The sequence below is a fragment of the Typopeltis vanoorti genome, chromosome 2 (assembly GCF_054136105.1).
Source record: "Typopeltis vanoorti isolate ZY-2024b chromosome 2, IOZ_Tvanoo_1.0, whole genome shotgun sequence".
Taxonomy (NCBI): Eukaryota; Metazoa; Arthropoda; class Arachnida; order Uropygi; family Thelyphonidae; genus Typopeltis; species Typopeltis vanoorti.
In genome coordinates, this window is record NC_143550.1 from 87,333,496 (window position 1) to 87,358,934 (window position 25,439).

Below are 25,439 nucleotides of genomic sequence, written 5' to 3' on the forward strand. Positions count from 1 at the left end.
TGACTGTTGTTTCGTGTTTCACCAAAAATTGATGTATTAGTAATGATTGTGTGTGTGTGGGTGGGTGGGTGTGGACGGACACATAATCGTGATGAAGCATCCATCAGTTTTCCATCGGTTTTTGTAAGAAGCTAAGAAGTTTTGTATGGTATCTTTACACAAAGAAAGCTAAACTCAACAGTTTATAGCTCATCACCATCATCATCAAATTATTCCCATGTACCCTCAAGGGGCGTACAGAATATGATAGTACTACATGAAAAAAATTACATCATTACTAACTTCCTATCTACAATTTTCCTCCAAATCAGTCTGTTACTTGTCAAGACTCCAACATTATCAGATCTTTTATTTCTATCGTCTAAAGCACTTTGTACCATATCAATACACTTATATCTTGGTCTTCCTCTAGATTGTTTTGCTGCCAACCTGGCAGAGAACATTTGTTTTGCTAATCTTTCTTTGCCCATTCTGTTTAAGTGACCATACCACCTGAGATTAGCTCTGCTAATGCATTCCTGGATGTTGACAATGTCAAGTTCTTTCCTAATATTCTCGTTTTTAATACGATATTGCCATTGATGCCATCTGTTCATGCCTCTAATCTTTCTCAGGACTCTCATATCTGCAGTCTCTAGTCTTTGGTCAAGTGTTTTACTTCTGACCCATCTCTCAGATCCATAAATTAAAACTGGCTTGAACACTGTCTTGTATACAGCTAATTTAGTGTTCTGACTAATTTCTCTCTTATTCCATATGAATTTATTCAGTTGACTTCCTACCATACCACCTTTGCTGATTCTGTTGTCTATTTCTATATTTAATTTACCATCTTCAGTAAAAATCGTGCCTAAGTAGCTGAAATGTTTCACTTGTTCCACAGGTTCTCATTCACAACACAGTTGATATTTTCAATGATTCTGCCTATTTTCATTGTCTTTGTCTTTTTATTGCTGACCTTCATACCATATCTATTACAACAGCAATTGAATTTAGTCAGAGAATCTTGCAGACTTGTAGTGGATTTATTTAGAAGTATAACATCATCCGCATAAAGCAAAGAGCTGACATTAACATCTGCAATTTTGATATCATGTTTAATACCACTTTCCTTCATAATGTGACCTTTGGTCAAGATAATGTACATCCTTGTCTCACACCAGATTTAACATTAAACCATCTTCCTGTACTTCCTTCAATTCTAACTGCTGACTTACAACTCAAATAAAGACTAAGTATTGCTTGATATAATGCCCCATTCACACCATATAACTGTAGGGTATTTAATAGCTTCTTTCTTGGTACCTTTGTCATATGCCTTTTCCAAATTGACGAAACTTAAATACAGATCTCTGTTATATTCCCATGCTTTCTCGACTAATTGTTGTAAAGTGAAGATCTAATCCTGACAGCCTCTATTTGGCCTGAATCCAGCTTGTTCTTCACCAAGCTTTTCTTCCACAATTCTTCTCAACCGTTTCTCAAGTATACTTGCGTAGATCTTGCCAGGAACACTCAGTAGGGAAATACCTCAAATTCTCACATTCAGTTTTATTTCCCTATTTATATATGGGTACTCCAATCATCGGGAATTCGTCCCTCTGTCCAGGCTTTCTGAACTATGCAGTGCAGCCACTGTAAGACTCTTATACCACCATACTTCAGCATTTCTGTTCGAATATCACCTACTCCTGCTGACTTTCCACATTTCAAGCCTTTGATGGCTTTTTCTACTTCAAGTATGGATATGTATTCCTGACTGCATGCCTGGTCAGTGTTTTTTATCACTGTGCTGTCATCATGCTTGTTTCATTTAGCAGTTTTTCAAAGTAATTACTCCATACTTCAAGGATATCTTTTTCTTCCATTTTCATGTCACCTTTATCGTCTCTAACTCCTTTTACAGCACTCTTTCCTCCATTCCTAAGCTTCTTCAACAACCTCCAGAATATTTTGCCACCTTCTTGATATTTATTTTCTATATTCTTGCCAAAGTCCTCCCATGACTTTCGTTTAGCTAGTTTTACACAGTGTTTAGCATTCTTGCTTTTTTCTCTGTATTCTCTAAGAGCACAAGCTGACTTATTTGACAGGAACTTTTTGATATGCTTTTTTCTTTTCCTTCACTGCCTCTTTAACTTCCTGTGTCCACCAGGGAGTTCTGATTTTTTTATCCTTGCAGACAATCTCACCACATGCCTCTCTGGCAGAATCAGTCAATGTTTTCTTCAAAGTTTGCCACTGAATCTCCAAGGTTTGATTCCTGTTCTCAAACTTTTTCATTTTTTCTTCAATAATCTTTGTGTATTTTAGTCTACAATTCACATCTGAGAGCTGCTCAACTTTTATTCGCTTTAAAACTTTCTTACATGTTATTCTTTTCAATATGAAATTCAATTTTATCCTGCTCAAGACTAAATAGTGATCACTTCCAATTTCAAATCCTCTATACACTCTGGTGTCCTGCACCAGGGAGAAAACATCACTATCAACAATAACATAGTCAATGAGACTTTTCTTATTACTTGCCTCTTCTCTTCATGTGAATTTGTGCACATTTGTATGTTGGAACATGGTGTTAGTAATAGCCAGTCCATATCCCGAGCAGAACTCCAACGGATATTTGCCATTATTATTAGCTTTGCTCTTTTCTCCAAATTTTCCCAAAATATTTTTGTATGTCTGACAATCATTTCCTACTCTACTATTTAGATCTCCAACAAGGACCAACTTTTCCTTTTTCATTGTGTCAATTTCTTTTACTAAAGCCTCAAAAAATTCCTCCACTTCTACCTTAGTAGATCCTTCTGTGGGACCATAGGCACAAATAAGTCTCATTGTAGAGTTCCCCATTCTCATATTTGCTCACATTACTCAACTTGAGACTGCCTGCCATTCAAGAAGATTAGCCTCATATTTTGTGCTGAATACTATGGCTACTCCTTCTTTTCCTTGATTGTCATTGCCTGAATATAACATTTGTATTTATTGCTCAGAAAGATCTCACCAGTTTTTGCCTTTTTTGTTTCAGTCACCCCTATTATGTCGATCTGGTACTTATCTAATTCCTCAGATAGCTCCATTTCTTTGCCATTCTTTAACTTTAACTCTGGTGATGTTGAGTTGGGGTTTATAGTTTATAGCTAAAGAATTGAAATGTTCTCAAGCAAGCATGAGTAGAGTATTGAGACAGTATTCTAATAACCAGAGTTTTCAACATAATTGCTGTGGTCAAAAGGGAATAACTACATCAAGAGATGAGAGGAGATTGGAGAATATTGTGAAGAAAAACTGCTTCTGAAGTGTAAGGTATTTTCAGAGGAGATGGAAAGAACTAGGTATGAATGTGTCTAAATCTACGATGTTGAGATGACTTCACAATCAAAAGTCTAATTTGTGTCTTCCATGGTCATCAAGGGATATGTGTTTAGCATCTTAAGCAAGAAGCATTTGATAAAGAATGCATGAAACATTCAGTGAAATTTGCAACCTCTGTCTTGGTATGGGTTTGTATGACTACTGAGGGTTCAGGTAGGCTGTGTATTGTGTACGAAAGAGTCAATTCCAAAGTGTACCAAGAAATTCTTGAGCACTTTTGTTATCAGTATCAAATGATTTATGTGATGGTGATTTCCTTTTCAACAAGATTCAACTTCTTCTCACACTCCCAAGACCACTACTAGATGGTTCAAAGAAAGGCAAATCAGTATAATTCCTTGGCTGGCAAACTCACCAGATTTAAACCCCATTGAGAATTTGTGAGGAATTATGAAGAAACGTCTTCAAGAAGTTGCCTCAAGAGACAAAAATGAACTTGTTTCTCTGCAGACCATATGGGCATGTTTATATTAAAAAAAGACTGGGAACTGCTAGTAAATAATATGCTAAACTGTTTACTAATTATCATGTTGTTTCCATTCGCTTTATTCTAATATTTTGAACCACATTAAAAATTATTCTAATTTTGTGAATGTTTTCAAATAACAGTTTTTTTTATAATTTATATTACATTGTTATATTTTTACATGTTATATAATCTACAAAGTATGCAGATTTAGATGTGTTAGATCTTGAATAATGGCTCTATCTAGAATAGAACTGCACCATTCAAGATTTAACAAGAACAACAATATCAAGCAAAAACACACTTGTACTCTTGGCAAAACAGACATAATATGTGAAGATGCAGATATTAACTTTGCTTATAAAGGGAATTAAAATATAAAGGAAGAAGTTGAATCTTAAATTAAAATGAAATCGAAGAAGGAAATAAATATTAAAGTGTACTATTTTTAATGTTATTGTCTAATATAGATGGAATCTTAATGTGTCAAAAACATCGATATTAAACTATGCCATGTATAAAATCATGTATCATCGTGCGAACGAAAATTCAACGGTTGCAATTTGACCACCAAAGATGACGTAACAAACGATGAGTAGGCGTTCGTGGAAGGCGCTCGAAATTCGCATTCCCCGAAGAGAGCAATCCTCATTCAGTAAGGAAGTGACATCATTCGATGACAGCAAATAGGAAAGCATCGTAGACAAGCCTGGAGTACGGAAGATGGGTGCTATAGAAGAGTTTAAAAACGAGCTCACGTGGCTTGAGACTTTCTCTCTTTTGACTCCTTTTACGTTTCTGGTTTTAGTTCCTGTGGTGTTCCCCTGTCGTATGTGCCCTCCATATGTGTTTCTGGCTCATAGTTCCAAAGCAGGTCAGCATTGGCTGATATCCGATAAGACGTCTGAAGACGGCATAGCGGCAACGTGTTTCCAGTTGCTGAGTGGTGCGAATCGAAGAAGTTTAGCACGAGATGATGGCAGTGTTTTGAGTTTTGGCCATCGGTCTGGTTCTAACCGATGAGAAAGCAGCAAAGGATTCCCTTTGAAGGTAAATTGTGTTAAAAGCAGCAACGTGAAAAGTTCGTAATCCCAGAAGAAACAAGGGGCTAATTCGGGATGAGCATGTGACTCCATGTAGCAGCAGATCACCGTACAGAGGGACGATCCATAACAAAGAATCGAGAAATCGTCTAACAAGGTGGTAATGTACAAATCTTCATTTTATGTATTATCTATTAGTGACGAATGTGTAAAATGGGCAGAGATTAGAAAAGAAGATAGTGAGATTTTAGAGATAGTTTCCTGTGTTATGTTGATTGAATGGGACTGGTAATCTACGTTCATAAATTGTATAAACCCAAGTTAATGTGTACAGGCCATTAGTAGCAGCAATCTAGTTTGATATCAAGAGCCATTTTTGTGATTTAGATGAATCATGAGTGTGTATGTGTAACTTGCCTATTTGATTACCATTGCCTTGCTTTACTTGTAATTTAGTATTTATCTTGATTAGCTTTGAATATATGTGTTGATCAAATTGTAAAGGTCTTAGATAATTAATGAACATGCTTTCCCAGGTATACCTGAGTTTGTCTGAGTAAGAGATTGAATTTTACCACTCACGAAAATATCGAACCTATGCTTAGAGGGAAAAGGGGAAATTTAAGATTGTCAAGGCCATGACTGTATACTGAGAACTCTGAAATTTACTTACCTACTTAAACTAGATAAGGTATTACTTGATTTCTGGGAAAGTTTCTCTGGAAAAAAATTTTATCTTAGAGCTCTGACTGGCGCAGCATAAACAAATAAATTTTGTCAGAGCTCAAAACAGGAAATAGCCCATGAAGGTCAGTTTAGAAGTTATATCTCAGTAGTCACAAAGGAGAACAATAGAGGTGAATGATAGGCGAAAACGATGACGTAACAGATGATTCTAATTCATATTTGGTAATAATTATTTTCTGTGCAATAAATTAGAATTGCAAATCATTCAACACATTTTCTTTGATTATTCTAATTTTTTGATTCGGAGGTGTACATCATATCATGCTTATGCTTAAACAAAGAGTTCACTGTTTATAGTCAAAATATGAAAACCTTCATGAGTTATTATTTTCACTTATAGTATCATCACCATGCGTATCAAAGATTTAGGCCTAGCATGGCCTGTTCCAGCCTTAAAAGTCATGGTTTAAGAGGACGTCCTGGTTTTCTTTTTCCTAATGGCTTGTACTTTAAGGCTTGTTTTGGTAATCTTTCTGTTTTCATTCTTTGAATGTGTTCCATCCATTTATGTTTATATTTTTTAATTTTTTCTATTACTGCTTCTTGGTTTAATTCGTTCATAATATCTTCGTTTCTTTTGTGATCAAATAGGGTATACTTGGCAGTTTTTCTCATAAACTTCATTTCTGCTGTTGTTAATCTTTGTTTGTCTTTTTGTTTTATTGTCCAGATTTCGCTTCCATACATTAAGACTGGCAGGGCTAATGTATTGTATACTTTTAGCCTGGTTTTTGTTTTTTTGTTTTTGAACTAGGTTTGGTTTAAATTTAGAGTTAATTACCCCTGTTATTTTTAAATATTGCAATTTTTACGTTTATATCTTTTTCATTTTCATATGTGATCATACATCCTAGGTAATTAAATGAATTCACCTGTTCTAAGATCTTGTTATCTATTACTATTTTAGTTCTTGCTGGATCTTGTCCTTTAAAGGCCATAGTTTTTGATTTTTCTGTTGATATTATTATCATACCATAATCTTTGGATATCTCATTTAGATCTAAAATAGCTTTCTGTAAGTTATCTTCAGAATTTGTAATTATTATTTGGTCGTCGGCAAAGAGGAGAGTGTTTAAGTTAACTGTAGGAGAAAGTTTAATTCCTTGATGTAAATTTTTATTCCATTTTATTATTATTTCATTTAAGTATATATTAAAAAGAGTTGCTGAGAGGGGACATCCCTGTCGGACCCCTTGGTTTATCTCTCTCGTATATGATAGCTCGTGATTTAATCTTATTTGTATTTGATTATTTTCATATATACTTGTGATAGCTTTTAGGATATTATTTGGTATTTGTCTTTCTTTTAATATGTTAAATAATATGTTTCTTTTAACTTTGTCAAATGCTTTTTCAAAGTCAATAAATGCAATATGTGTTTCTGAATTGTATTCTCTTCTTTTCTCTATTATTCATTTTAGGCAAAAGGCCGGGTCTATACATGATCGTCCTTTTCTAAATCCATTCTGTTCTTCTAAAATAAAGTTTTCAGAATATTTCATTAGTTTGTTATTTAAGATTCTGCTATATATTTTGTAACAGGAATTTAGTATACTGATACCTCTATAGATTTTAGGGTCATCTCTATTACCTTTTTTAAAGATAGGAATCACAATTGCTTTTTTCCATTTTGTTGGGGGGATACCAGTTGAATAAATTTTATTTAAAAATAATAAGAGTCTTTCTTTGAATCTTGTTCCTGCATATTTATATAGTTCTGAACCTAGCTTATCTTCTCCAGGTGATTTTTCGTTTCTTGTTTCTTTCAGGCTGATTTCTAATTCTTCTTTAGTTATTTCCTTTTCATTTTTGTTAATTGTTTGCCAGTTGTCTGTTTTAAAATATTTGTCTGTCCACAGTTCTGTGTAGTAATTTAGAAATTCTTCTAATTTCAATTCAGTGTTTAATTTTGTTTGTGTCTCTTTATTTAATGTGTTTACTTAATGTTTGTTTCTCTTTATCACACTTTTAGTATGCCCAGTATAATTTATTAATTAATTGATTGTTTTAATTCTGATGGCATTAAGCAAAATTTGAAAATTACTGTTTAGCTTGCATCTTTACTTGAAAAATAAGCTCAAATAAATATAACAGTATTACAAAGTTTTCATATTTTTTAATTGATTTACAGTTATTTCATTCCACACTGAATTTTATGAAAAGATTCTTTCTCTCATGAATAATGATCACTGTAGACAAGAGACTGAAACTTTAAAGGAAAAGCTTTCAGAGGTAAGAAATTTATTAAGATTTCACCCCTTGCCCTGTTATACTGAAGCTACTTTCAAATTGATGTATATATTTTTTCAATATATTCAAAAGTTTTATTATTGTATTAAGGCTTAAATGTTGGTTTCTATTTTTTTTAGTTTAAAGTGAAATGATGCTTTGATTATTATTATACGGGCACCTCCATGGAGCCCAAAGACTCATTGCGTGAGACCGAATCTACCCACACAATTTATCATACCTCTCCTTGAACCTATTAATAGACAAAGCACTCGCAACTGGCAACTCATTCACAACTCTCCAAGAAAAAAATCTACTCCTCACACCTTCAATTCCACACCTTTATTCAACTTCCAGATACTTTGCAGTTACACTAGTAACTACAACATTTCCCCTGCATTTATCCTATAAAATCCATCAAGCAACTTAAATGTTTCTATCATATCCCCCCTCTTTTTTTCCTATGAACTAACTTCTGCAATCCACATACCTTCAATCTATCCTCATAGGGAACATTCCAGCCACTCACCATCTTGGTCACTCACCTCTGAAACCTCTCCACCGCTTCCTCATCATCCAAGAAACCCAGGACACCAGACTTGAGCACAGTAATCCAGATGTGGGCATGTGGACATATACAAATTGCTGTTTAATTTGTATATGTCCTCTAAACTTTAACTTTCTGTCTCCCACCACCTCCAAATCTCTAGCTTCATCTGTTTTCTAGAGTACAGTGAAATCAGTGTGATATGCAGCTTGTAATCTCTCTTTATCCCAAAATGCATAACTTTACATTTCTCAACATTAAACTGACACCCATTAACATTTGTCCCTACTTGACAGCCTATTTAAATCATCCTGCAAGCTCTCCACATCAATCTGACTAACTATTACTCTCCCTAATTTTGCATCATCAGAAAACAGCTGAATATTTCATTTCAGGTTATTTCCTATATCATTCATGTACAAATTAAACAGCAATGGTCTCAGCACTGAACCTTGTGGCACACCACTAGTCACCTGGTTTTGCCTCGATTCTGCCCCTCCATATACCACTTTATAGAAAGGCTATTGTTCAAATCATGTCTTGCTTGTAAGGTATAAAGGTATATTAAAGGAGCTTTTTAACTGGAAATGAATAAGCTGATCTCATATTAATAGCAGGTATTTTCACTGCACCCCCCATTGCAAAATTATCAACAGAAGAGATTGCAGGCATAGTAGACATATTAGAAGTAGGATTAACCTATTCATGACTTACTTTTCACGGTATTAACAACACCACACACTTTTTTCAAAGAGATGTTTTATTAACTGCTAATATTTCGCTGATTTTCAACTCAGCATCAACTGAGAGCACAACACACTTGTATACATGACAGTGAGTGAGAAGCTACAATTGCAATGGACAAAAGATCTAAAGTCCTATTTTTGGCACCCTCTAATGAACAAAAAAAAAAAAAAAAAAAAGCTATGCAGGAGTTTCTCTTAGGATAACAGTCTCCCAAATTTTTGGCAAATTAATGCAACCGTATTTGTTAAGGTTGGGAGAATTCTTTAAAGCCATTGCTGACTCAAAAAATAATCTTTCAGATCTATAATGACTCCTGAAAAGCACATTCGTTTTTTTCCATCTAATCCTGTGTGAAGGAGTGCCCAAAGCATGGTCTGCCAGTCCCGACTTGCCATAGCAGCGAATGTAGTTTTCATGTTCTTCCAGACAGATGTTAGCTGATCTTCCTGTTTGCCCATAATAGGCCAAGTGACAGTCACGAGGAACTTCATACGCTCCTGGATGTGCTAAAGAGTGAAGTTTATCCTTAGGCGAGTGGATCAGAGTTGCCACCTTGACATGAGGTTTGAAAGTGGTGCGAAGGCCATATTTCACCAATACTTGGGCTATCTTTTCTGATGTACCTCTGATATAGGGAATAGAAATGGTCATGTTGTATTCTTGTGTATTAGGAGAGGGCAGAGTAATGGGCCTATGTAGTATTTTATCTATTTTGTAGGGATTATAGCCATTGGCTAAAAACATATGGCACAGATCTCCTAATACACAAGAATACAACATGACCATTTCTATTCCCTATATATTAGAGGTACATCAAAAAAGATAGCCAAAGTATTGATGAAACATGGCCTTCGCACCACTTTCAAACCTCATGTCAAGCTGGCAACTCTGATCTGCTTGCCTAAGGAGATTTAGTTAACTCCTTGCCAATACTGGCTTTGCTTAGTCTCTTTATTTCCATATTTAATTACCATCTTCACTAAAAATTGTGCATAAAATAGCTGAAATGTTTTAGTTGTTTTGTAAGTTCTCCATTTAGGATGCAGTTGATGTTTTCATGGTCTTTTTTTTTTTTATTGTTGATTTTCATACCAAATTTCTTATAGCAGTTATTCAATTTAGTTAAGAATCTTGCAGATTTGTACTGGATTTATTTCAGAATACAACATCATTAGCATAGAGTAAAAAGCTTGGATATCTCCAATTTTGATATCAGGCCTAATCCTTCATAATGTGATCCATATGTATGATAAACAACAGTGGAGCTTTGTCTCACATCTGATTTAACATTTAACATCAAACTGCCTTCTTGTACTTTCTTCAGTTCTGACTGTTGATTTGCAACTGAAATTTGGACTACATATCACTTGATATAATGTCCCATTTATATCATTTAACTGTATCTCTTCTATTGGCAATTGTTATGTGCATTTTCCCAGGCTGCAAAACATTATTATTATTATTATTATTATTATTATTATTATTATCCAGGCCTTCATGGAGTCAAAAGACTCATCATGGGAGGTATTTCCTAGGAAATACAAAGTCTGTCTTACCACTCATTGACCATTCATGCTCTCACCACTCTATCAGGCAATGCATTCCATGGTTCAACCACCATCCATGCAAAGAAACCTCTCCTTACCCTCTTGCTCACCACTTCCTTTTGTAACTTCCAGGGATGACTCCTTCTCACCTTTCCTTCCTGCTGTTCCACCAAACAAAAGAACTCCCTAGTGTGTCAACCCAGTTTAAAAGTCTCGATCATATCACCTCTCCTTCTTCTATCTATCACACTCTGCAGTCCACATTCCCTCAGCTGATCCTCCTAACTAATATTGTACTATCCTGAAACCATCTTTGTTATCCAACTCTGTACCCTTTCCACAGTTAAATTATCCTCTTCAAATCCTGGGCACCAAATTTGAGAACAAAATTTGAGTAGTCTGTGGTCTGATCAGGACTTTATACAATGGAATGACCCTGCAGGTTAGCATCTTCAGTATTCCAGCAAACCACTGGGTTACCCTCACCACCTTTGCAAAATGTTCCCTGAATTTCATGTTTCTATCAGTCATCACTCCCAGATCTCTTGTCTCCCCTACTTTCTCCAGTACAGCTCATCCAACCGTGTATGCAGCTCCCATCGATGTATCCCAAACTTCGTGACTTTACCCTTTCCTTTAGCGTTACACTGTGATCAGCATTCATTTTACACAAATTATGGACTTTACGACCATGTTATAAATAACTATTTTAATTTCCCGACGTTTTGACCTTCATATTAAGGTCATCATCATCTGGAGTATACGCGCATATATATATATATATATATATATATATATACACACACACACAGAGACAAGCTAAATTACATATCACATAGTATGCTGAAGAGACAATGATTTGAGCAACGGTTATTCTCTACTGGCCTGACCTCTAGTGAAAATAAAATAAAATTACAGTAAATAAATGAAATAAAATAAATTAACTACATCAAATTCTTGTAGATAAACTTATATGTTGGTGATACAACTTTCAATTTTTTAGGGAAAGACAACATATATTGTTATATTAATTAAAAAACTTTAATTAATACTTCCTATATTTCGGTAATGTTACATTACCATCTTCAGGGAACATAAAATTAATGATATGTGCACACAGGCACTAACACTGAACAAATATGGCTGAAGACAACAACTGAAGACAGTCCTAGAGTCCTAAAAGGTGCCACCCCTGGTGGGCTAAATTGGATAGTAGTCTTGGCTGTTGGGCTGATGTTCTAAGAATGCAAGCTTCCCATATTTGGGACAGTCTCATGCATCCAAATTTGTTGAGGTTTGGGGAGTTTTTTAGAGCTGAGGCTGATTCGAGGAATAATCTATCATATTTATACTTGCTGCGATGTAGTAAGGTAGCTTTCTTCCAGCGTATTTTGTGGTGGGTGTCAAAGCAGTTAACTACATCAAAGCTATATTCTATTTAAGACAACATCAGAGAAACATTCTTTCATTTAGATAGTTTTGTTACAGTGAAAATGATGTCCTAATTTAACGTGACAATTGTTATATTAAATTTAGGATCATAGATTACCTTTGGTTCTATTTAAAATTAACTCTTAGGGAGAAAGGTTAAGTGGGTAGAATATGTGCCTTCCATATGCTTGGAATTTTTAGACCATCATTATTGTTAAGATTAGGGTGATTGATAAGAATCTCACAGGCCTCCTTAAATTTATGTTCATACCATGTTTTGGTATGATGTAAACAATAGGTGTTTTTCCAGTCAATTCTATGTAAAGTGTTCAGGGCATGATCAGAAAGACCAAGCTTGACCATAGTTATAATATTTAATATGCCGTGTATGTTCCTTTTTTCTGATAGGAATTGTGCATCCTGTTTCCTCTATATAGGGCAAATTACAGGTGCAGTGAATACGGTATACCCAGAGTGGCTCAGTGGAGGGGAATGGATTTTTGGATGAGTTTAGTAAGTTCTTTAATTTTGCAGGAGATTTAAAGGTGGTTTTAAGGCTGTGTTTTTGTAATCTTCTGTTTATTTTGTCTGATATCCCTTTGATATACGGAATGGTTAGTTTTATTGTAGTCTTGTTTATTTTTTTTTTTAAGTGAGGTCTTTGTACAGAATTTTGTTGATACTATTTTGGCTGTAACCTTCCTTTATTAATTAAACAAGCACTTAATTCATCTTTAAGTGCTTGTTCATTGGAGCAAATCTTCAAAGCCTTGTTTTTAAGTGTATTAATGACCCCTAGTTTTTGTGTTGGTTGGTAGGGATAGAGTTTTTTTGTATATATTGGCCAGTATGTGTCGGTTTCCTGAAAACAGTGAAGGAAAGACTGCCAGAAGGAAGATTTGTGACAAGTGTATCTAGAAACAGAAGTGTGTTCTGCTTTTCAATTTGAATTGTGAATGGTATGCATTTGTGTCGTTTGTTTAAGTGGCTGAGGAAAGTGTCTGGTGGCCATGGTGCCAGATAGTGAAAACATCATCAACATATATAAGCCAGACTTTGTTTGGGTTTTAAAGAAGAGGAATCTAGAGCATGTTGCTCAAAACGTTCCATGTAAAAGTTAGCAATTGTGGGGGGGGGGGTAATGGTGATTCCATGGCTGTGCTATCTTTTTGTAGGTAGAATGTGTTTTGCCACACAAAATAGTCAGAATGTATTACATGTGCAAAAAGTGCTGTGATGTCAGGAGGGAATTTTTTCTGTAATAGAAGCATTGTGTCATTGATTGGGACATTTGTGAAGAGTGCAGAGATATCAAAACTGACTAATAAATCATTTTTTTCCAGTGTGATGTATTTGTTTTTGTTTACAAAGTGTTGTGTGTTTTTAATATAGGAGGGGAAATGACCTACCAACTCCTTGAGTGCCGATGCTAGTTTCTTGGCTAGGTAATAATTGAGGCTGTCTATACCTTTTACTATCAGCTGGAGTGGTGTTTTGTTTGTGAATTTTTGGTAAACTCTAAATTCTCAGGGAACGAGCATAGTGTGGAATTAATTTTTTAACATATTTTCAGGCCGTGTGGTGACAGATTTAAGTAGCTTCTCTGTTTTATTTTTTATTCGATTGGTAGGGTCATATTTAACTAGTTGATATGTGCTGTTGTCCGAGACTATTAGATTCATTTTTTTTCAAAGGGCGAAAGGTGTATTATGCATTTTGAAAGTACACCCGGGCCATTAACACGAATGTGACGCAATGTTGACATGTCGAAAAGTGATCTGTTCATGAAGAACTAATGTTTTATCACCTTGGTGAAGAGGTCAATGAAGCATTAGTATATTGTGTTAAATTTTAGGAATTGCGCTAAGTCTGCAAACAATTGGGGAAGTCTTTAATGGGAATAAATGCAAAAATATAATTTCGGTGATTCTGATATTTTGGATGAGCACCGCACACTTAGCATACCTGGAATATTCGCCCCTGAATGACACCTAGTTTTTGTGTTGGTGGTGTTAGGAGTTTATGTGTATATATTGGCCAGTATGTGTCAGTTTCTGGTAAACAGTGAAGGAAAGATTTCCGGAAGGAAGACGTGTGACAATTGTATCTAGAAACGGAAGTGTGTGTTCTGCTTTTCAATCTCATTTGTGAACTGTATGTATTTTTGCTGTTTGTTTAGGTGGCTAAAGAAAGTGTTTAATGTCTGGTGGCCATGGGGCCAGATCATGAAACCATCGTCAACGTACCTAAGCCAGACTTTGGGTTTTAAAGGAGAGGAATCTAGAGCATATTGCTCAAAATGTTCCATATAAAAGTTAGCAATGACGAGCCCATGGCTGTGCCTTCTTTTTATAGAAAGAAAGCATTGCAATACAAAATAACCAGAATGTAATACATGCACAAAGATCGCCATGATGTCTGGAGGAAATTTCCGAAAAAGAAGGATTGTGTCATTGATTGGGACTTTCGGAGGGAAGAGACGTCAAACTGACTAATAAATCATATTTTTCATTCTTTGATTATGAAGTGTTGTGTGTTTCTGATATAGGATGGGGAATGACCTACCAACTCCTTGAGTGTTGATGCTAATTTCTTGGCTAGGTGATAATTTGGGCTCTTTTTATATATATATATATATATATATATATATATATATATTATATATTATATTTTTCATTAGAGGTCATGCCAGTAGAATAACTGTTGATCAAATCATTGTCTCTTTAGCATACTGTGTGAAATGTAACAGCTTCATAATTAAGATCATCATCTGGAGTAGATACACATATACTCCAGATGATGATCTTAATATGAAGGTTGAAACATCAGGAAATTAAAATAGTTATTTATAATGTGGTTGTAAAGTCCATAATTTCTAAAATGAATGGTGATTACTGTGTAACACTAAAAGAAAGGACAGCTTTCTATTGCTGCTAACAAATATTCCTTCACAATTTTCCAAGCACTAATGATATCTCGTCTTTAGAATTCTGCCCTCCATGGAACTGCCCCAAGTTGATATCTAAGACTATTATAATCACCCACTTTATAATTCCACATACGTTCCCTTCGCTTTGATATTCCTGCATGTCTATTCATCTTTCAAGTAAAAAACCACATGGTCACTCTCTCCAACTGGGGTAAGAGATGCCATCTCAGTTATAATCAGCTCTTCTGATGCTATGACCAAATCCAAAACTCTTGAACCTTTTGTTCCTTCTAATACATGTTGCCTAAGACATTTGTCCCTCAAGAATTCTAGTAATTCCATTCCCTTATTACTACATGCATTTTCCTCTTCCCAATTTTATCTCCCATAACAGTCATACTTCTTGCACTTGCCAAGCTCAACTGTCTAAACATCTCCTGCTCCTCACCCTCTGTGCTCCTTGGCTTGTAGCAACATCCCCACTAAATATCCTGTTTTACCCACCTCTACCTCACACTATATGCTTTCAAAACCATTAATTGGAAAAAGACCAAACTTCTACATAGATCTTTATATAAACACGAATGTTTATATAAAGAAAGTGCTGAGGCCCTGCTTCACAGACCATATCTAAACCGTAATGACGTTCTTGCTATTCCTAAAGTATGGGAAATTGTCATACAAAATTGTGTAAAATAATTTTTATATATGTTATCTTATTTTAATGTAATCTATTCCCCCCCCCCTCCATATATATTTTAATTTAATTCTATAGCATGCTACTGCATACATATTGGGATTCCATTGTAATCAAGCGCCCTATGTTATTCCTGGTATTATTCCAAACTATATGTTATTCCTGGTATTGTTTGAATTAACTGTACTGACGATGTCCTGTGATATTTAGGATGAAATATTTACTTATTACAACTTATTACTGTGGTTATTATGTGCGTTTGTTTAGTCAAAACCATTAATGTCACTGCCCTCCAAAGCCTCCACTCCGAGAGGACATAATTCATCACTTATCATAAGCAGTACTTCACCACCGCGTTTTCCCTTCTTATCCTGCTGAAAAATGCTGAACCCTGCTACTTCTATTCCTGTTATTATATCATCTTCTGTCAACCATGTCTCAGAGATCCCAATAATCTTCGGACAGGCTGATGCTAACAGTTTAAAAGTCTCAATCATATCACCTCTCCTTCTTCTATCTACTAAATTCTGCAGCCCACATTCCTTAAAACAGATCATTGTTCTATTTCTGTGATTTTTCCTTAACCTCTTCTTAAATATGCTTGCATAAATCTTACCTGGAACACTAGAAAAATTCCTCTATAATTATTGCATTGTTTTATTTTCCTTTTTAGAAATGGATACTATGAGAGCTTTGGAATTTGATCTTCTGATCATGTATTGTGTATTATGCAGTGAAGCAATTATAATCATATGCCAGCCTGGCTGGCTGAGTGGAGAGCGTATCTGCTCTCCAGCCAAAAGGCTGCAGGTTCAAATCCCGCCGTGGGCATGGATGTTTGTGATTGTTTGTAAAAATACTAGTGGTGGTCGGCAGTAGATGGCATTTGGTGTAGTTGCAGTCAGTTAGTGGATTGAGTGGTGGAGACAGAGCTGTAGAGCAGGTGTCCTCCCTCGATAAATCATTGGACTCCCTGGAGGTATCAATAATAATAATAATAATAATAATAATAATAATATCTCCATATTTGAGTATTTCTTGTTGAATATCAGCTACTTTGATTGCCTTTCTACTCTAAGTTTTTGATGGTATTTTCCTACCTCTAATATTGATATTTATACCTAATGCATTCCTCTTAAATGTTTTCTGCCATTACTTAACTGGTAAGAAACTATAATACATTCAGAAAGAAACTGTTTAAATACTAGTTTCAGTATATTTTATCACATGCATCCTCATATTAAATTATAAAATTAGGAAAAAGCTTATATTATTATTATTATGTGACACCTCCAGGGAGTCCAAAGACTCATCGAGAGAGAGTGTGCCAACAGCATCGAACAATTGATCTCCTTACAACTACTAACTGCACTCAAACTTGCTTAACTTTTTGCATGATCCATTAGTAGCAGAGGCTCTACCAATCGACCAACCTTTTCTGGCTCAAAATTGAATTACAAGGTTCCACTGAGACTTACATTAATGAGAAGATTTCTATATTAACAACTACGATACATCGAATGAACTTCAACTAGGTATTGAACTTAGCATCGAAATGTCAGACATATGGCTCATTGTGTTTTTGTAGCTATGTAGGTCTTTGATATATGCAGACCAAAGCTGGTTTAAAATGAGACCTTGGTTTTTGTTCCATTTGGTTGGACACTGTAGCACTTCAACAGCTTCTTTAAATATGCATGCATAGATGTTGAATTTAATGTACAACATTCTTATGAACTGATGAAGTACTTTATGTGTTTCTTTATTGAAATGAAATGCCAATTCTAGTTTATGTGTTTGCTTTTTCTCTACATCTTTGATAGGCCACCTGGACGTGGTAAGGAAGCTTGAATGCACTAATGACCTCAAAAACTATGCCAGTGGTAGCTAAACTACTGGTATAGGCCTCTCTAACTGGACAGGTCGAGAGGTAGGTGCCAGACTAAGAGAGATACCCCTGGTCTCCAGGTGGGGGTTTTTGCATAAGGCTGGTTACTTTACCAAGTAAAAAATTTCTACAACTCAGATGCTGGAACTGGAAAATTCATTAGACAGAAACAATGGAAAACAACCAGGTAAGGATAAAGGTAACTGATTAGGAACCTGGAACATTTTAAAAGTAGCCACATGGAATGTGATAAAAATACCAACAAAGGAATTAGAATTAGTGAAACAACTAAAAATATTAATATAGCCATGATAACAGAAACAAAAAAGAAATTGAAGGGAACAAAAGATATTGATCATTTTACTATACTATATAGGGGGAGAGGACCAACATATCAGAGCTTCTAGTGGTGTGGTCATTTTAATTGATAATAAATGGAAAAACAGAATATGAGAGTACAGTTTTATAAATGATCGAATTATGACAGTTAGATCCTATAACAACCCCTTACCAACTTATAGAGACCTACAAGTTGGTAAGGGGGTTGTTATAGGATCAATGCTGGAGAAGTTCTACAGAAAATAGTGAGAGATCGGGGGGAGAACCAGAGGTCATCCCTGAAAATTGTATAAAGAGGATGTGAATAGGGGAGTGAGAGGCAGGTTTTTTTCATGCAGAATTGTAAATGATTGGAATGCCTTGCCTGAGAGTGTGGTGTGTGCAAGGAGTTTGAATGTGTTCAGGGCACGGTATGATGAGCTGTGTGTGTGTGTGTGTGTGTGATAAAAGGACCTCCCAGATGAGTCTTTGACTCTATGAGGTCTTGGGGTAATAATAATAATAGAAGCTCTTAAATGTAATAGGAGTATATGCCCCAGAAGAAGGTAGGAAAGAGGATTTGCTGTTTTAAGGATACTTGTGACATAAGACCGAATGATAAATGCACATTTAAAATAGAACACGCCGAGTGGTGTTATATTACTAAGTATGAAACGGAATATTTTGAAGTAGAGACATGATTGGAAAAAAAAAAAAAAAAAAAAGAGTAATCTTGATTAGACTTTCCCAGATTTTTGATATAGATATACAGTCATTACGATTCAGGTTGGGACAATGGCGTAAGACCTCCATGCTTATTCCATGCAATATTATTCAATTCCATGCAACTGTGATCTCTCCTATTTTGGACAGACTGGACGTTCTCTTGAAAAAAGAATCCAAGAACATCAATCCTCCATTCTTAAATTCACATTCAGTTCCTCCATTCACAACAAACCTGAAAAGTCTGTATTGGCTCAGCACAGGATTGAAACTGACCACAGCATCCTTTGGTCCAGGACTCGCCTCTTACATAGATCCCGTTATAGATTCGAACGTTTGTTCAAGGAAAGCGTGGAGGCCTTGCTCCATCGTCCCAACCTGAATCGTAATGACTGTATATCTATATCAAAAATCTATGGAAGTCTAATCAAGATTACTCATTAATTTTTTTTATTTATTTATTTATTTTTTAAATCATGTCTCTACTTCAAAATATTCCGTTTCATACTAAATGATATAACATCACGCGGCATGTTCTGTTTTAAATGATCTATTGTTAATATTCTAGCTTGTATTTTTTAAAACTGTTCTTGTAATACCACTAAGGATGGTCTGCTATTTCCAGACTGAAATATTTGGTTAATTAAATATCTTTCTTGTGTTTACGTGCATTTATCATTCAGGAAAGAGGATTAAAAAGAATTTTATAAGGAACTACAAAAACAATTAAATAAATATAATAAAAATGACTGTACATTAATAGTAGGAGATCTTAATGCTAGAGTTGGAAATAATTCAATACCAATGGTCAAGAACTATTAGACTTCTGAACTTTCAATAATTTTAGAATAACTAATGCTTTTTTCCTCAAAAAAATGAATATAAATGGATGGAGGAACAAGATCTATAATTTATTATATCATTACTAATCAGAAACTAGCTCTATGAGTGAGAGGTGTACATGTTTGCAGAGGAAGTGAAATTTTTTTGGATCATTATTTAGTAATTTCTAAAACAGAAATACTAGCAGAATGGAGAATGGAAGTAAATAAGAAAAAACAAGAAATAGAACAAGTTTACAAAATATATCTATTTCTATTACAAGAAGAAACCATAAGAATGTTATATCAATCACAATTAACAGATTACCTAAAAGAAGTCCAAATCAGTGAAAATACAGAAGAATGGAAAACTTTAATAAAGATAATCTGTAAAGCAGCCTCTGAAGTACTTGGAAAGAAAAATGAAATATTAAAAAGAAAAAGATTAAAAATCTGGAACACAGATATTGAAAATGCAATAAAAGAAAAACAAATGGCATACAAATCACTCCTTCAAAAATATACAAAGGAACCAGAAGAAATATACATAATTTGGATAATTTGGATAATTTGGGTCCGAGAGTGCCAGGGGAACGGTCGTATTTTCAGGGAGCTCCCGAAAGCTAAGTACAAATTTGAATGGAAATTAGAGTAAATGTTAAAAATCATAACGTCATATTGTCTAAATTTGGTAGCTTGTTGTGTCTGTGTGATTTTGGTGTAAATTCCGTAAATTAATTTAGTCTTTAACGATACGTTTCATATATTTGAATATGGCGCCAATGCGACGTAAGATAATGGCGTCCAAAAATACGACGCCATTGTTCAAAAACTGTAGTGTGAGAGAGTTTGTCCGGTGTGATGTGTGTGGAATGTATGCATTCCCGAATGAGTCTGGAGTATGGGTTGAAAGTGATAGTGGTGGGAGAATGTGTAGAAAGTGTATGCAAAGTGAGGAGTCGAAGTATGTGTCAGGTTGTGAGACAGTTATGGTTGAAGAAAGCCAGAATGTGAGTGAAAATAGTGGCTCGATAGGGAATTGCGGTGTACAAGGTGGCAATGTGAGCGGTGATCTAAGAAAGAGTGAGAGCAATTATACAGAAAGAGAAAATGGTTTGAATGATAAAAAAAATGAGGAATTATTTGTAGGAAGTGAGATCGCTAGGCTGCGCGCAGTGATACAAGATGCACAGCGGCAATTAGAGCACCTGCAAAACTCTTTCCAGAGTGATTCGGCTAACGGAAATAAACAGCGTGGGCGAGTTTCCGAAATGAAGGAGAGAGTATTGTATGGTGACTCGTTATTAAGAGGAGTAATAGATGGGAGTGTAACTAAATCGTACTTGCCGGGTGCGAAATTTAAGGATGTAAGTGAGAGCATTAGAGTGCAAAAACAGAGGGTGAAAGAAATAACAATTGTGGCTGGTACGAATGAATTGAAAGGTGATAAATTTTTTATGAGAGAGGACTTGAAAGTATTGTTAAAGGTAGCGAAAGAAAAGAGTGACAGAGTTAGAATGGTGAGTCTGTTACCGCGGTATGACAGAGAGGAGTTTAGAAGGAGGGCCATAATCGCAAATGATATTATGCGCAGGTTATGCGGACGGTGTGGTGTGGAATTTGTGGACGTGTGGAATGAGTTTGATGGGCGAAAGGACTTATACAAGATGGATGGACTGCATTTGAATGGACTTGGTGTGCGGAGACTGGAAAAAGTGTTGCTGAATGAAGTGAAAATGGATGTGCAGAACCAGGGAAACTAGAACTACCAAGGAGGGGGGGAAGTGGATATCCAGACATCAGTGAGACAGTTGAGTGTAAAAATGTATATAATGTACCTGAGCCAGCAATAAGGACAAAAAATGGGAATGGGATATTTAGAATAACGCCTCAAGATAGGGGTGGGACAAAGGGATCACTGCAATTCATGTATACTAATGCCAGGAGTATTAGGAACAAGAAGGAAGAATTTTTGGCCTTGATTGGCTCTTCCTGGCCACAGGTTATTGGCATTAGTGAAACATGGCTGACGGAAGATGATATAGTTAGTGGGATAGAATGTGTAGGTTATAGTATGTTTAGGAGGGACAGAGAGAATAAAATTGGGGGAGGGGTGTTATTGATGATAGCTGATGAACTGCAGCCAAGGAGAATTGAAGTATTGCAGGATAGTGAAAGGAGCTCATTTGAGGCTATTTGGTGTGAGATTGATACTGGCAGAATAAAATATACAGTTGGGTGCTGCTATAGACCAGGTGATGGAATAGATGGTGGAGATGGTATGCATAAACAAATTGATGAAATGAGTGGAAGGAGGGTAATTATTATGGGAGATTTCAACTATGGTAACATTGATTGGAAGGAGGAGAGGACACATGTGAGGAAGGAAATGGATTTTATTCAATTATTAAGGGATAACTATCTGAAACAGCATGTAATTGAAAATACTAGGGGTGTGAGAGTGCTTGACCTGGTAATAGTATCTGAGAATTTGACTGTAATGAATATGACCATGTTGCCACCTATTGGTGAGAGTGATCATAAGGTCTTGACCTGGGAGGTGGCTAAAGGTGTGAAATTTGTGATTAAGACAGGGTATATGTGGAATTACCGTGCTGGCAAGTATGACAAGCTTAGGAGATTGCTTGGATCAGTGCCATGGCATGTACAACTGCAAGGGCTGGACGTCGATAGAGCATGGGAAGTGATCAAAGAGCATTTACAGGAGGTTATGGCTGATTGTATACCTAAGGTCCGAATAGTGAAACAAGGAGGGGTTAAATGGATGAATAACACCATTAAGCTTGAGCTGCAAAAAAAGAAACAACTATGGAGGGAATTTAAAGAAAGGGGTGACCTGCAGGCACACGAACGGTATAAAGTACAGGCTAGAAGGGTAACGAGTGTGGTAAAAACAGCAAAAGCCGATTATGAAAGGAAAGCTATGCAAGCAAAAGAGAATCCCAAACAGTTCTTTCAATATGCTGCAAGCAAGAAAAAAACTGTACATGGCAAAATGATTTTAAGGAATGACGATGGTAAAGAGTTCACTGAACCAGTCGATATAGTGGAGTTACTGAGCGCGCACTTTGCAAAAGTATATCATCCAGGTGGTGACGTTGAAAAAATGAAGGAACCATTAGTTTATATGGGAATTGTGATGAATGAAGTGGAGGTGAATAGTCTATTACAGAACCTTAATGTGAATACATCAGTGGGATTGGATGGTATACCGGCTCGGGTCTTGCATGAAGCGGCTAATGAATTATCAGTGCCCTTGACCATGTTGTTTAATCTGAGTCTCAGGTCTGGCTTAGTCCCGAAGGCATGGAAAGAGGGGAAAATAGTTCCACTGCATAAAGGAGGATCAAAGACTATGGTTGCAAATTACCGACCGATCAGCATATCAGGAGTCGTTGTCAAGGTCTTGGAGAAAGTAGTCAAGGGAAAAATACAGGAATGGATTGATGAAAATGAGATACTGTACAGAGGACAGCATGGCTTTGTGAAGGGTAGATCATGCCTCAGTAACTTGCTCAAGTTTTATAACAAGGTGATGGCTGAACTGGATAAGGGAAATGGGTTTACAGTGATACTGCTGGACCTGGCAAAGGCGTTTGACAGGATACCACATGGAATTCTAATCCGTAAACTACAACATATGGGAATGGATATAGGGTTGGTGAGATGGATAGCTGGGTGGTTGATGGAGAGATATCAAAGAGTAGTTTATTCAGGAGTAGAGTCCAAAAAACGGCCTGTGACTAGTGGTGTGCCACAGGGTTCTGTTCTTGGACCACTGCTGTTTAATCTGTTCATTAACGATATAGGGAATGGTCTAAGTGGGACAGTTCATTTGTTCGCTGATGATGCAAAGTTGGGTAGGGCGATAGTGAATGCAGAAGATGTCAAAGTCTTGCAAGATGACTTAGATAGATTGGAGTTCTGGACTAAGGAGAATGGATGTCAATTTAATGTGACAAAATGTAAGGTTATGCATTTCGGAGTGAAAAGATTAGCAGCAGTATACCACATTGGTGGAACTGTACTCCAAGAGATTGATGAGGCCAGGGACTTGGGAGTGTTGGTGGATAGGGAGATGAAGTTTAGGGGGCACATTGCGAAATAGCTAAATCAGCTCATCAACTCACTTGGTTGTTGAAAAATACCTTGACGAGCAGAGAAAAACAAGTTATTGTACCTCTGTACCGAGCCCTGATAAGACCTCATCTCGATTACTGTGCCCAGATTTGGTCACCTCGGTTCCTTCTTGATGGGGAGGAGGTTGAGAGGATCCAGAGGCGAGTGACTAAGATGATAGCAGGTCTATGGAATGAACCATATGAGAACAGGTTGAAGATTTGTGGGTTGCAGAAACTAGTTGATAGGCGAAAAAGGGGAGATATGATTGAGACATTCAAATTGCTAAAAGGATTCTATAGGATTAATTCAGATGATATTTTTGAGATCATGACTGGTGGTGGGAGAACTAGGGGACACCCATGGAAGCTGGGCAAGAGCGTGGTTAGCAGGGGTGTTAGAGCTGGGTTCTTTACTTTTAGAGTGGTAAATGAGTGGAATAAGCTGCCAGAGTCTGTTGTGGGTGCTATGACAGTGAGCGAGTTCAAGGCAAGGTATGATAGATACTGTGAGAATGTTGAACAGCTGTGTGAACATGATGTTTAGGGCCTCCCTCGATGAGTCTAAGGACTCCTGGAGTAGCCCGTGGTAATAATAATAATAATAATAATAATAATAATAAACAAAAGAAATAAAATCATAGCAAAAATGGCTCACCAAGATTCTTGGGACAGATTTATTAATAAAATAAAAGACATGCATGGAAAACAAGACATAGCCTATAAAATATTAAGGAAATTAAACAACAAAGAAAGAGACACAGTACAAATCAGCATAAAACAAGAGAAATTATTATTATTATTATTATGTTACACTTCCAGGGATCATGGGAAGGCACACTACTCTACTTCACTAATATATCTCATCCTCTCCACTACTAATTAATTCCTCAACTACAGCACTACTACCATCAATGCCATCTATCGTCCATCATCACCAACAACAGTATTTTTTGTCTGTAAATTGTGTGTGTTCTGAAGGCCAATTTGTTTGTACGCAGGATGAAAAACACAAGTTTCCAGAAGAAAAAATCCTGCTACTACCATATGAGATCGGCTAAATCACCTTCAACTGAAAAAGCCATATAAGGATTCCTCTCATCACAACGAGAATCAAACCCAGGTCTTTTCCTGTCAAAGGGTGCAATGTTCCGCTATTCTTCCAATTGCGCTACGGCGGCTTCATGGATAGAACATTATAAGAATTTAAGCTATGACCCAAATTTAATAACAGAAAATAATAATGAAGAAATCAGCACTGATATAGAACCAATAAAATTGGAAAAACTAAAAGAAATAATAAAGGTATCACAAAATAGAAAACAACTGGATTAGATGGCATAAATACAGAACTTTGTAAATATGGTGGAGAATATTTACATCACAGATTCTTAAAAGTAATAAATAACTGTTGGAGGAAATGTGAGGTTCCATCAGATTGGTAAAAAGCTAAGGTCATATTTTTATTTAAGAAAGTAGACAGACATGATTGTGGAAATTACAGGAGGAATAAGTTTATTAAATACAAGTTACAAAATGCACAGTAAAATCCTGAATAAAAGACAAATATTGCAAACAATCTGTTCTCAGGAGAACAAAATGGTTTCAGACTTGAAAAATCAAGTATAGGCAATATTTATGTGTTAAAACAAATTATTGAAAAAAGAGGAGAATTTAATTTAGAGACTCATATGGCCTTTATAGATTATGAGAAAGCTTTTGATAAAATACACAGAGAAAAACTATGGAATACAATGAAAACACACAATATCCATTACATCAAAGTTTA

The 25,439-nt window shown here is 35.9% G+C and overlaps 1 protein-coding gene across 1 annotated transcript in view; it reads left to right on the top strand.

The window, feature by feature from the left end:
* LOC150109229 (uncharacterized) overlaps positions 1 to 25,439 on the top strand; it is a 262,055-nt gene that overhangs the window by 100,811 nt on the left and 135,805 nt on the right. Inside the window, exon 6 of the mRNA XM_090401900.1 lies at positions 7,766 to 7,866. Within this exon, the coding sequence (XP_090258026.1) occupies positions 7,766 to 7,866 (101 nt within the window). The remainder of the gene's footprint in view (positions 1 to 7,765; positions 7,867 to 25,439) is intronic.